We start from the raw sequence: 12,495 nt of genomic DNA on the forward strand, positions 1-12,495 counted from the left end.
CTGTACAGGAGTCACCCCCCCTACCCTATCCATGTAACCCTGCAATTCCCATGACCAATCCACCTAACCTGCACATTTTTGGACTGTGGGAGGAAACTGGAGCACCAGCGGAAACCACACAGACAGGGGAGAATGTGCAAATTCTACACTGGGAGTCACCCAAGGGTAGAATCAAACCCAGGACCCCTGGCTGTGAGGCAGCAGTCTAACCACCAAGCCACCTTGCTGCCCTGACTCCACTGCTTGCATTCTTAGTGTGCGAGTTATCCCCAGTTTTTAAAAATATTTGTCGAGGTTTCAGAATTAGAATTATACACTGTGATCTACAATTGTGGACTGGAATAACCTTCCTTATCCCAGTCCCTGAGATGGCTCCACAAAATTGAAGAGAACAGTTATGGCAAACAGTTATGGGTGACTTGAAGAAAAAAAAATTAAGATTGTGAAGGCTTTATGGTGCGAGCTGTAAAGCAGGAGTGTTCCACATCCTTTATCCAGGGAGACAAAGCTGGTTGTGTTTTGCTGAGTGCTGAAATGCGATAGCACATTTTTTTTTAAGTGCATGACAATCAGGATGTGCAAGCATTACAGAGAATGGAACTTTTGAGATTTTCAGTATTTTCAGCTCTTTGTTGAGTAAAACAAAGGGTGTATTACATCCTGCATTTCTGAATCTGAAATAGCTACTGTAGCATGTTGAACAATACAGTCTATTTTACACACCACAGATTGGGTACCATTTAGCTGCTCACTCTTGAAATCTTATCCATAGCATTGAGTAAACCAAATGAATGATCAGAATGGACACTGAATGCAGCAAAATTAGCTTCTCACGTATAAAATAAGCACTTATGGAAGGTAAAGCAAACAGGCTTGGTAACATCAGAAAAAAAGAGTACCATCACACAAGGGCTAGGCAGTATTACTCAAATTCACCAAATACAAACTTCACAAATCAATCAGTGAAACCCTGTTCTAAATGCTCGAATTATGAAGAATTGAGAACATGCTGTGTTTTAATTACCGATGTTTCACTCACTTCGATTGGGTGTGTCCATAAAGAGCCTCTTGCAATTTAATCGCTGCAGGTGATATGACTAAATAGTACATTACCTTCCAAATCAGGCACAAGGTCTAACAGATATTATAAACTGCACCCCCCCCCCCATGTCATCTATGTCTTAAACTAAATAGATCATAGCTGTGGATCATAGCCCTCTTGCATACTGGTTGGACTGCAATTGCAAATATCTCCCTCCCAGGCTGAGGAAAGCACAGTCACAGATAAACCTCTCTCAGAATGCGTGACATATTCCTGTTATTTTCCCAATGTCAGAATTTCATGTGTCACAACAAAATGAATTTGTTTCTCAGACCACACCTGTGGAATTGTAATGGTGTATCTACAAATTGCTTTTGGGTGTCTTCTTTGGAAAGCAATTTTTTTGAAAGCGTTAAAAAGGAGCTTTGAAAAATGGTGAGAACATGTAACTTTCTGCTGCAAATTATTGTTGAATACGTAACTTAAAAATAAAACTAAGAATTAGATAGTTGCTTGAAAATGTAGGTTGTCTGAAGGGCCAGTGAGAGTGAAATATAGGATTAGATTAGGAGGCTTCTATGAATAAAAACACTAGAAAATATTTACACTGTAATGTTTATTTGAAATTTCCTACTGACTGTAATGTCAACACTTTAATGTTGTCCTATTTTTATCTTATTTTCAAACTCTGTTGTAATGCAACTACTTTTATTCCTCTGCTGTATCCGAGAATTGTACCGAGGTACATGTATCTATGACATCACAATAAGAAGGCTGACATTATAAAAGCATTTCACTGTACTCCACAATGGAGTACAGTGACAATAAAAAGATATTGTATATTGTTAATGGTGCAATGGTCTCTTCTTAAATTCCTCTGCCCTATTTTCTCTCCCATCACCTTCAACAAGAAGTAGCAAGAATCTATGGACTTCTTTGCTACTAAGACCGATACCAACTGTTCATCAGCCTCTGCTATTTCACTCTCTTCCATTTGCCTACTGCTTCAAAACTCCTTTAGCTCCAAGGTTTCCAAACTGTGGTTTGTGACCCTGCACCCATGGGGTAACAGGTCGAGCAACTAGAATCATGAACTCCCCCTTCACCACAGTAACAACATCGGAGAACTGGAGATTCAGCGAGGTTCTGAGATTGGCTTAGAGGACCCTTGACAGGCTGGGACCCAATCTTTGTCTGATGTACAAGGCTGAATGAAATCAGTGTTTGGGCTGATGGCTGCCTCCAAAGGAGATTGCGCAACAGAGCGTGAAATATGTCTGTTGATGGGAAAATGTTAGAGCCCATCAAAAAGGATGTAAGAGCAGAGGATTTAGAAACACATAAAATGATCAAGCACGGCTTCACGAAGAGGAAATCATGCCTGACAAATTTACTAGAATTCCTTGGGGAGGTAACAAGCAGGATAGATAATTGATGGAATATATTTGTATTTTCAGATGGCATTTGATAAGGTACCACACATTTGGCTACTTAATAAGACAAGAGCCCACAGTTGGAGGTAACATGTTACCATGGGTAGAGGGATATGTACAGGTTAAGGGAGAGGGCAAACAATTTGGCAGATAGAATGTGGGAAATTGTGAGGTTATGCACTTTGGCAGGAAGAATAGAGGAGCTGAATATAATTTAAAAGGAGAAAGACTCTAAAAAGCTACTGATCAAAGGGATTTGGGGGTTGTCATGCATGAATCACAAAAAGCTCGCATCCAAGGCACAGCAGGTAATAGGGAAGGCAAACGTATGTTGGTCTTTAGTTCAAAGGGAATGCAATATAAAACTAGGCAAGTTTTGCTAAAGCTGTACAAGGCAGTGGTCAGATCCTGGCTGGAAATACTGTCAACAATTTTGGGCCACTAACCTAAAGGAAAATATATTAGCATTGGAGGCAGTCCAGAAAAGGTTCACTAGACTAACCCTGAATAAGGAGGGCCTGTTTTATGAGGAGAAGTTGAGAACCTGTGTCCATTGGAATTTAGAAGGATGCGAGGCAAAGCTGTTTACCTTTGTGGAACAGTCTAGAACTAGAGGATTTAATCTCAGAATAAGGGGGTCACATATTTAAGGCAGTAATGAAGAGGAATTTCTTTTCTCAAAGCGTTGTAATCTGTAGAATTCTTTACCACAGAGGCTGGGTCAGTAATGATATTCGAGGCTCAGATTTTTAGTCGATAAGGAAATCATGAAGTATGGAGAAAAGTCAGGAGGGTGAAGTTGAAGTATCAGATCAGCTATGCTCTCATTGAACAGCAGAGCAGAAATTATGGGCTGAATGGCCTACCTCTGCTCCTCTATCTTGTGGTCAGTGTGTGCCTGATCTCCAACCATACAAACCCTGCCTCAGAGCACCAACATTCTCTCTGCACTAAACCATTCAATCCCTGCACTGTCTCTAATTGACGAAGATTGCATGTCTGATCTTGGCTGGGTGGCATGGTATGCTCAGTGGTTAGTATTGCTGCCTCACAGCACTAGGGACCCGGGTTAAGTTCCATCCTCAGGCAACATATCTGCATTGAGATTGCTCATTCTCCCCATGTCTGCATTGGTTTCCTCCAGGTGCTCTGGTTTCCTCCCACAGTCCAAAGATGTGCAAGTCCGGTGGATTGGCCATGCTAAATTGCCCCATAGGGTCCAGGGATGTGCATGCTAAATGGATTAGCCTTGGGAAAATGCTGGGTTACAGGGATGAGGTAGAGTGGTGGATCCAGGTGGGATGCTGTTCAGAGGGTTGGTGTGGACTCAATGGGCTGAATAGCCTGATTCAACACTCTAGGGATTCTAAGATCTATCTATGATTTACAGGATGATGTAGGTCAGCAAGCCGATGCAACAAAATATGGTATCTAGCATGAAACTATGAGTAAGTTTAACATTATGAAATGCGTCTTTAGTCCAACAGTATTTACAATAATTTGCGAAACCAGAAAAACAGAATAGTTAACACTGCTCAAAACATAGCTGGTTGCTGAAATAGGAGTTAGGGGACCAGTAAAATTTTCGACAGGAGAATTAGAGTATTTAAGAGATGAGTTTAAAATAGATCTAATTGTCATCATTCTTCACTTCCTAAAATGGGAAAGTAGAATAAAAATAACAAACACGGAGCCTTTACAAAGAAGCTGGGTGAGTACACAAAGAAGAAAGGAATAAAAGGATATGCAGGCATGACTGGACAAAAAGGATGGGAGTGGGGAGGTTGCATGGAGCAGGCATCAATGAGTTGAACCAAGTGCGTTTGATAAAATTATTGCTGCAACTTAACGCAACTATAACGGGCACAATTTCTAAATATGCACTTTTGAAGATTAAATAGCGAAGTAATACCAAGTTATGATTGATGGCTTATGAAAATGGACTTGTAAATAGATTCATAGAGTCATACAGCACAGAAACAGACCCTTCTGTCCAACTCGTTCACACCAATCAAGTTTCACAAACTAAACTAGTCCCACTAGCCTGCGTTTGGCCCATCTCCCTCTAAACTGTTCCTAGTCATGTATCTGTCCAAATGTCTTTTAAATATTTTAACCGTACCTTTATCTACCACTTCCTCTGGCAGTCATCCCTAAACCTCCTACACTCCAGTGAAAAAGTTCCAGCCTATCCTTATAGCTCAAACCCTCATGTCCAAGTAACTCAGATAATGTTCTTTCTGAACCCTCTCCAATTTAATAATATCCTTCTGATAGCAGGGTAACCAGAACTGTACACAGTACTCCAAAAGTGGCCTCACCAATGTCCTGTACAACCTGCAAAGTGACGTCCCCATTCTGACACTGAGGTCTCAGCAGTGAAAGCAATCACACTAAACGCCTTCTTAACCACCCTCTCCATCTGTGATGCAATGTTCAAAGAACTATGTATCTAGAGTCATAGTGATGTACAGCATGGAAGCAGACCCTTCGGTCCAACCCTTCCATGCCAACCAGATATCCCAACCCAATCTAGTCCCACCTGCCAGCATCCAGCCCATATCCCTCCAAACCCTTCCCATTCATATAGCCATCCAAGATGCCTCTTAAATGTTGCAATTGTACCAGCCTCCACCACATCCTCTGGCAGCTCATTCCATACGCCCACCACCCTCTGCGTGAAAAGGTTGTCCCTTAGGTCTCTTTTATACCTTTCCCCTCTCACCCTAAATCTATGCCTCTAATTCTGGACTCCCCCACCCGAGGGAAAAGACTTTGTCTATTTATCCTATCCATGCCTCTCATAATTTTGTAAATCTCTGTAAGGTCACCCCTCAGCCTCCGACACTCCAGGGAAAACAGCCCCAGCCTGTTCAGCCTCTCCTTATAGCTCATTGTAAATCTTTTCTGAACTCTTTCAAGTTTCACAACATCTTTCCGGTAGGAAGGAGACCAGAATTGCACGCAATATTCCAACAGTGGCCTAACCAATGTCCTGCACAACTGCAACATGACCTCCCAACTTCTGTACACAATACTCTGACCAATAAAGGAAAGCATACCAAATGCCTTCTTCACTATCCTATCTACCTGCAACTCCACTTTCAAGAAGAACAAAGAACAAAGAAAATCTACAGCCCAGGAACAGGCCCTTCAGCCCTCCAAGCCTGAGCCGATCCAAATGTACTGTCTAAACCTGTCGGTCAATTCCTAAGCATCTGTATCCCTCTGCTCCCCACCTACTCATACATCTGTCCAGACGCATCTTAAATGAATCGCCCGTGCCTGCCTCTACCACCTCTGCTGGCAACGCGTTCCAAATGCCCCACCACCCTCTGTGTGAAGTACTTGCCGCGTGTATCCCTTAAACTTTCCACCTCTCACCTTGAAACCATGACTTGCATGACCTTTCAAGGAGATATGAACCCGCACTTCAATATCTCTTCGTTCAGCAACACTCCCTAGAAACTTAACATCACTGGTATAAGTCCTGATAAGATTTGCTTTCCCAAAACGCAACACCTCGCAATTATCTGAATTAAACTCCATCTGCTACCTCTCAGCCCACTGGCCCATTTGATCAAGATCCCATTATAATCTGAGGTAGCCTTCTTCGCTGTCCACTACAGCTCCAATTTTGGTGTCATCTGCAAACTTACTAACTGTACCTCTTATGCTCACATCCAAATCATTTATATAAATGATGAAAAGTAGAGGATGCAGCACCGATCCTTGTGGCACTCCACTGGTCACAGGCCTCCAGTCTGAAAAACAACCCTCCACCACCACCCTCTGTCTTCTACCTTTGAGCCAGTTCTCTATCCAAATGGCTAGTTCTCCCTATATTCCCTGAGATCTAACCTTGTTCATCAGTCTCACATGGGGAACCTTGTTGGACGCTTTACTGAAGTCCATATAGATCACATCTACTGCTCTGACCTCATCAATCCTCTTTGTTGTTTCTTCAAAAAACTCAATCAAGTTTGTGAGACATGATTTCCCACGCAGAAAGCCATGTTGACTATCCCTAATCGGTTCTTGCCTTTCCAAATACACGTACATCCTGTCCCTCAGGATTCCTCCAACAACTTGTCCACCACCGACGTCAGACTCACTGGCCTATAGTTCCCTGGCTTGTCTTTCATGCCCTTCTTAAACAGTGGCACCACGTTTGCCAACCTCCAGTCGTCCGGCACCTCACCGGTGATTATCAATGATACAAACATCTCAGCAAGAGGCCCAGCATTCACTTCTCTAGCTTCCCACAGAGTTCTAAGGTACACCTGATCAGGTCCTGGGGATTTATCCACCTTTATGCGTTTCAAGACATCCAGCACTTCCTCCTCTGTAATATGGACTTTTTTCAAGATGTCACCATCTATTTCCCAACAGTCTATATCTTCCATAACCATTTCCACAGTAAATACTGATGCAAAATATTCATTTAGTATCTCCCCCATTTTCTGCAGCTCCACACAAAGGCCACCTTGCTGATCTTTGAGGGGCCCTATTCTCTCCCTAGTTACCCTTTTGTCCTTATTTGTAAACAGGGTATTTATAAAAACCCTTTGGATTCTCCTTAATTCTATTTGCCAAAGCTACCTCATGTCCACGTTTTGTCCTTCTGATTTCCCTCTTAAGTATACTCCTACTTTCTTTATATTCTTCTAAGGATTCACACAATCTCTCCTGTCTATACCTGACATATGCTTCCTTCTTTTTCTGAACCAAACTCTCAATTTCTTTCGTCATCCAGCATTCCCTATATCCACCAGGCTTTCCATTCACCCTAACAGGAATATACTTTCTCTGGATTCTCGTTGTCTCATTTCTGAAGGCTTCCCATCTTTCAGTCGTCCCTTTACCTGCGAACATCTGCCCTCAATCAGCTTGTGAAAGTTCTTGCCTAATACCATTAAAATTGGCCTTCCTCCAACTTAGAACTTCAACTTTTAGATCTGGTCTATCCTTTTCCATCACTATTTTAAATCTAATACAATTATGGTCGCTGGCCCTAAAGTGCTCCCCCACTGACACCTCAGTCACCTGCCCTGCCTTATTTCCCAAGAGTAGGTCAAGTTTTGCACCTTCTCTCATAGGTACATCCACATACTGAATCAGAAAATGTTCTTGTACACACTTCACAACTTCCTCTCCATCTAAACCCTTAACACTATGGCAGTCCCAGTCTATGTTTGAAAGTTAAAATCCCCTACCATAACCACCCTCTTATTCTTACAGATAGCTGAGATCTCCTTACAAATTTGTTCTCAATTTTCTTCTGACTATTAGGGGGTCTATAATACAATCCCAAAAAGGTGATCATCCCTTTCTCATTTCTCAGCTCCACCCAAGTAACTTCCCTCAATGCATTTCTGGGAATAACTTCCCTCAGCACAGCAGTAATGCTATCCCTTATCAAAAACGCCACTCCCCCTCCTCTCTTGCCTCCCTTTCTATCCTTCCTGTAGCACTTGTAATGAACCCCTACGTCTCCCTGTTTGACAACAGTGTCTCATTGGAACATTTCCTTTTAACTATTCCAACATCACCAGGTAAATTTCAAAAGGAGGTGCCCGTTATCAAGCCTATCAGATTTGCTCACCCGTTCCACTTGCCCCTCTTTGTGTTTCAGCTTGTAGACTTTGAGCTTGGGCAGGGAGACTTCCGCATAGTTTTTTTCCTCAAAACCTTCCAGCAAGACTCCATGAAAAGCTAGCCGACAGGTATTGGCATGGATATCAGTGTCGAGCTTGGAGCCAATAACCAGGCTCAGTCTGGGGCACGTCACTGGTTTCTCAAACTCCAACAAGGCCCACTGCTGCCTAGGCACCTTGCTTCCATCTGCTTGGCTTTTATCAACATCAACATCCTTGGCCTGTGATAAGTATTCTTCCTGATAGAGGTATTCTCTGTCAAAGTCAAAACGATCCATCACAGGCTCACTGTCAAAATCCTCAATGGCAGGACTGAAGAAGGTCACTTTTCCCATGACCGTTTCATGGCCAACAGTGATGTGGAACTTTGCTTTGGTGTGGACTGATCCTTTGTAATAAGGTATTTTCTTCACAGACATTATGGCAGCATGCAATGTATACAGAGAGTCTGGGGCACAGACCAGGCCTCGCTCAAGCTGTTTAGGGTCAAACTGAGTGACACAGATCCCTACGCGGTCACCTTGGATGGCAGTGTTCACCGGCTGACGGAACATTTGCATGGACTTGACCTTCCGGCTGACCTACGAAGACAAAAATCAAGAAAAAAAATTGAGTGAAAGAAAATTGGGAAAAAAAAGGCAGAAACTCAGAAGTTAAATTCCTGAAGGAAATATTATCGCAAAAACCTTAGGCCACTGGGGCATATAAATTATGCATGCTTATCCTCTGTGCGCTGAAACACAAAAGCCATTTACTTGCTCGACTATGATTAATATTGTACAAACGTTGGATCCTTGGCTTCTAATAAAAAGATGACCATTTTTAGAACTTGCATGTTATTACTCCAGGCTTTGAAATCAAATGCCACATCTCGCCTGCCTGTCCTATTATAATACAGGATATGACAGGACAGGAGATCTATATTCGTAAACATGTGGAAGCAAGAGCCAGACAGAGGCAGGACTCTCTGAATTTATTGAAAAAGATTCCACTAGATGAAGAACTGATTTAAAAACCAGCAGCGTAAAAAAAACACTGCAAAAAAGCTTTTCTTTATATCATTCATTCATGGAATGTGGGTATCACCCCTAGTTGCCCTTTAGAAGGTGGTAGTGACCTACTGGCTTGAACAGTTGCAGTCTATGTGGGAAACTAAAAAAAAGCCAAACATTAGGAGCATATAAGCAAGAAAAGTATATCAATGTTTCAAGCTTAATCTCCTCCTGCTTCTCCAGAAGGCTGGGATATAGATTTGCCAGCATCCAAAATCCTCCTCTACCTCCTGAAATTTGTGTCCAGGCCAAGGTCCTGAGGGATAATAGGGCCAATATTGCTCAACATACCACTCTCACTTCAAATTAAAGTGCTGGAAATACGTACAGATCTGGCAATTGCTGCGTAGAGAGAAACTTTACATTTCCAGTCAAATACTTAGGGCTGGCACAGTGGCTCAGCAGTTAGCACTGTTGCCTCACAGCACCAGGGCCCCAGGTTCGATTCCAGCCCCAGGCGACTGTCTGTGTGGAATTTGCACATTCTCCTTGTATCTGCGTGGGTTTCCTCCGGGTGCTCTGGTTTCCTCCCACAGTCCAAAGATGTGCAGGACAGCTGAATTGACCATGCTAAATTGCCCATAGTGTTAGGTGCATAAGTCAGAGGGAAATGGGTCTGGGTGGGTTACTCTTCGGAGGGTCAGTGTGGAATTGTTGGGCCGAAGGGCCTGTTTCCACACTGTAGGGAATCTAAACTCTTCTAACTGAGCAGATCATTCGTCCCTACCTTTTCTGACTCAGGTCAAAGTTGAAACACTATCCATTGCTCTGGTATTATTAGCTATCTCAACATTGACTGAAAAAGCAATTGTTCAAATCTGCATTGTTTAGCTGAACAGTTGCATTCCAACTGAGTTACAAGAGGTGCTACACAGAATACAAATTAATCCTTCTATTTACAAAGGTTGTTGCAAAATTCTCTTTTGCAACCAACCAGATCATTAGGAACATGTTAGGAATTTGATTGTCACCTTCAACATGGACTCCCTTCGCACCATTGCCCACGCAACAGTGTAAACCATCTACAAGATGCACAGCAATAAATCACCAAGACTCCTTTGAGAGCCCCTTCAAAACTTGTGACTTTTGCCAATTAAAAGGACAAAGACAGCAGATGCATGAGAACACAACACCTTGCAAGTCCCTCACCAACACACATCATTCCTCACTTGGAACTACAGTGTGAGTGTTATGGACTAGGCCAGACCATTCAAAACATTCTGCAGCAGGCATTCCAGACCATAACTTTGCAATTTGTTTTGGTAAGTGTACAGTGAAAATTACCCAGAGTAAGCTAGCTAGGTTGGCTTCTAGGTTTTAAAACAGACAGAAATTTATTCACAAAATTACACAATAAAACAAAGAACAGAATAAAGAACCCCTACAGTCTGTCCAAACTAGACTTAAATATGCTGTTCCAAATATAGACAACAGTCCGAATAAACAAACCCCCTTAAAATACTGTAAAAAAATTAAACAAATGCTTACAGGTTGAAGTTAGAAGGGCAGAAAGAGAGAGAATTTGTTTCCACACAGCTCACTGTTGAATTCCTAACTAGTTCTGGACTGAACTGAACTGCTCAGCTGGAGAGCTGACCACTCCCCTTTCATTATACTGGTCACTTCTAAAACAAGACCACTTTCGCCTGAAGGCTCATCTGTTTACATGTAAACAAAAAGGCCTCTCAATACCGTTTAATCTCTGTACCAAACCAGTCTAATCAGCACTGGGTGTGTGTATGACCCCTCTGAAAGAAAACCAAGGACTTTGTATCCTTGAGAAAATGACCAGCTTTTAAAAAAAGGGACAGCTTTGTGACACCAGTCCATCATTGCCTTTGGGTCAAGATTGTGGAATTCATGTCCTTATAGCAGCATGGATACATTTAAACCATCCTTCCATCAAAAGTTCAGAAGTGGGGATGTTCGCCGATGAGTGCACAATGTACAACACCATTCATGATTTCTCAGATACTGCCACGTTCAAATGCAACAAGATCTGGACAATATCCAGGCTTGGACTGAAGAGTGTTAAGTAACATTCGTGCCACACAAATGTCGGGCAATAACCATTTGCAGTAAGAAACAAACTCTTGTAATTCAATGCTGGTATCATTATTAAATGTCCCACTATCAACATCCTGGACATGACCATTGTCCAGAAACTCAACTAGACTCGCCATATAAATACAGTGGCTACAAGAACAGAGCAGAGGCTAGGAACACTGCAGTGAGTAACTCACTTCTTGACTCCCCAAAGCCTATCCAACATTCAAAAGGCACAAATCTGGAGTGTGATGGAATACTCCTCACTTGCCTAGATGGGTGAATCTCCAACAACACTCAAGAAGCTTGACAGCATCCAGGACAAAGCAGCCACTTGATTGGCACCACATCCACAAGCGTCGACTCCCTCCACCACTGACACTCAGTAGCAGCAGTGTGTACTATCTGCAAGATGCACTGCAGAAATTTATCAAAGATCCTCAGACAGCACCTTCCAAAGCCACAACCACTTCTACTGGAAAAGACAAGGGAAGCAGATACATGGGAACACCACCACCTGCAAGTTCCCCTCCAAGCCACTCACCATCCTGACTTAGAAATATATCCCTGGGTCAAAACCCTGGGAAGTCTCTCCCTAATGGCCTTGTAGGTCAACCAACAGCACACAGACTACAGCGGGTCAAGAAGGCAGAACACCATCACCTTCTCAAGGCCAACTAGGGATGGGCAATTGCTGCTTGTTAGATGCTGCCTGAATTGCTGTGCTCTTCCAGCACCACTGATCCAGAATAAATGCCCACATCCTACAAATAAATAAAAACAAAAAATATTGGACTAGATCTACATAAGAAAGCAATTAATCAACACATTCTTCATGGTAATGAAGGATGGGCTTTAAATGCTGGCATAGACAGTAATGCTCACAAACTCTGAATTAATGACAACTATCAATTTAGGTTGGATATGGTATACATTGGTGAAACAATGTCTGTCTCACATTATTCTAAGTACAGTATTGTCGTAATGGCTGTAAAATATGGATACCGATTTTTAACTTTCATCATCCGACTTTAATGCCTGGGGCCTAACAAAGGGTAAAATAATTTTTAAGAAAGCAGAAGACTATCATAGTTACCTAACCAGGTTCGGTCAGAATCATGAAACTGATACCAGATAAACATAGACAGTCTGAGCAGAAATTAACATTTTACTGAAAGGTACTGAAATTCAGTCAGGCCTAAAGATCCACTATTCTCTTATTTTTGCTTTACATAACTTCTAGAGTTTTCACATATTGGGATGAA

At 42.3% G+C, this 12,495-nt stretch overlaps 1 protein-coding gene across 1 annotated transcript in view; it reads right to left on the bottom strand.

Moving 5' to 3' along the window:
- The window catches only part of eefsec (eukaryotic elongation factor, selenocysteine-tRNA-specific), a 417,489-nt gene that overhangs the window by 203,239 nt on the left and 201,755 nt on the right, over window positions 1–12,495 (bottom strand). The window contains exon 5 of the mRNA XM_072581795.1: window positions 8,081–8,713. Within this exon, the coding sequence (XP_072437896.1) occupies window positions 8,081–8,713 (633 nt within the window). The remainder of the gene's footprint in view (window positions 1–8,080; window positions 8,714–12,495) is intronic.

This window comes from Chiloscyllium punctatum, chromosome 12 (genome assembly GCF_047496795.1).
Source record: "Chiloscyllium punctatum isolate Juve2018m chromosome 12, sChiPun1.3, whole genome shotgun sequence".
In the NCBI taxonomy this organism is placed as follows: Eukaryota; Metazoa; Chordata; class Chondrichthyes; order Orectolobiformes; family Hemiscylliidae; genus Chiloscyllium; species Chiloscyllium punctatum.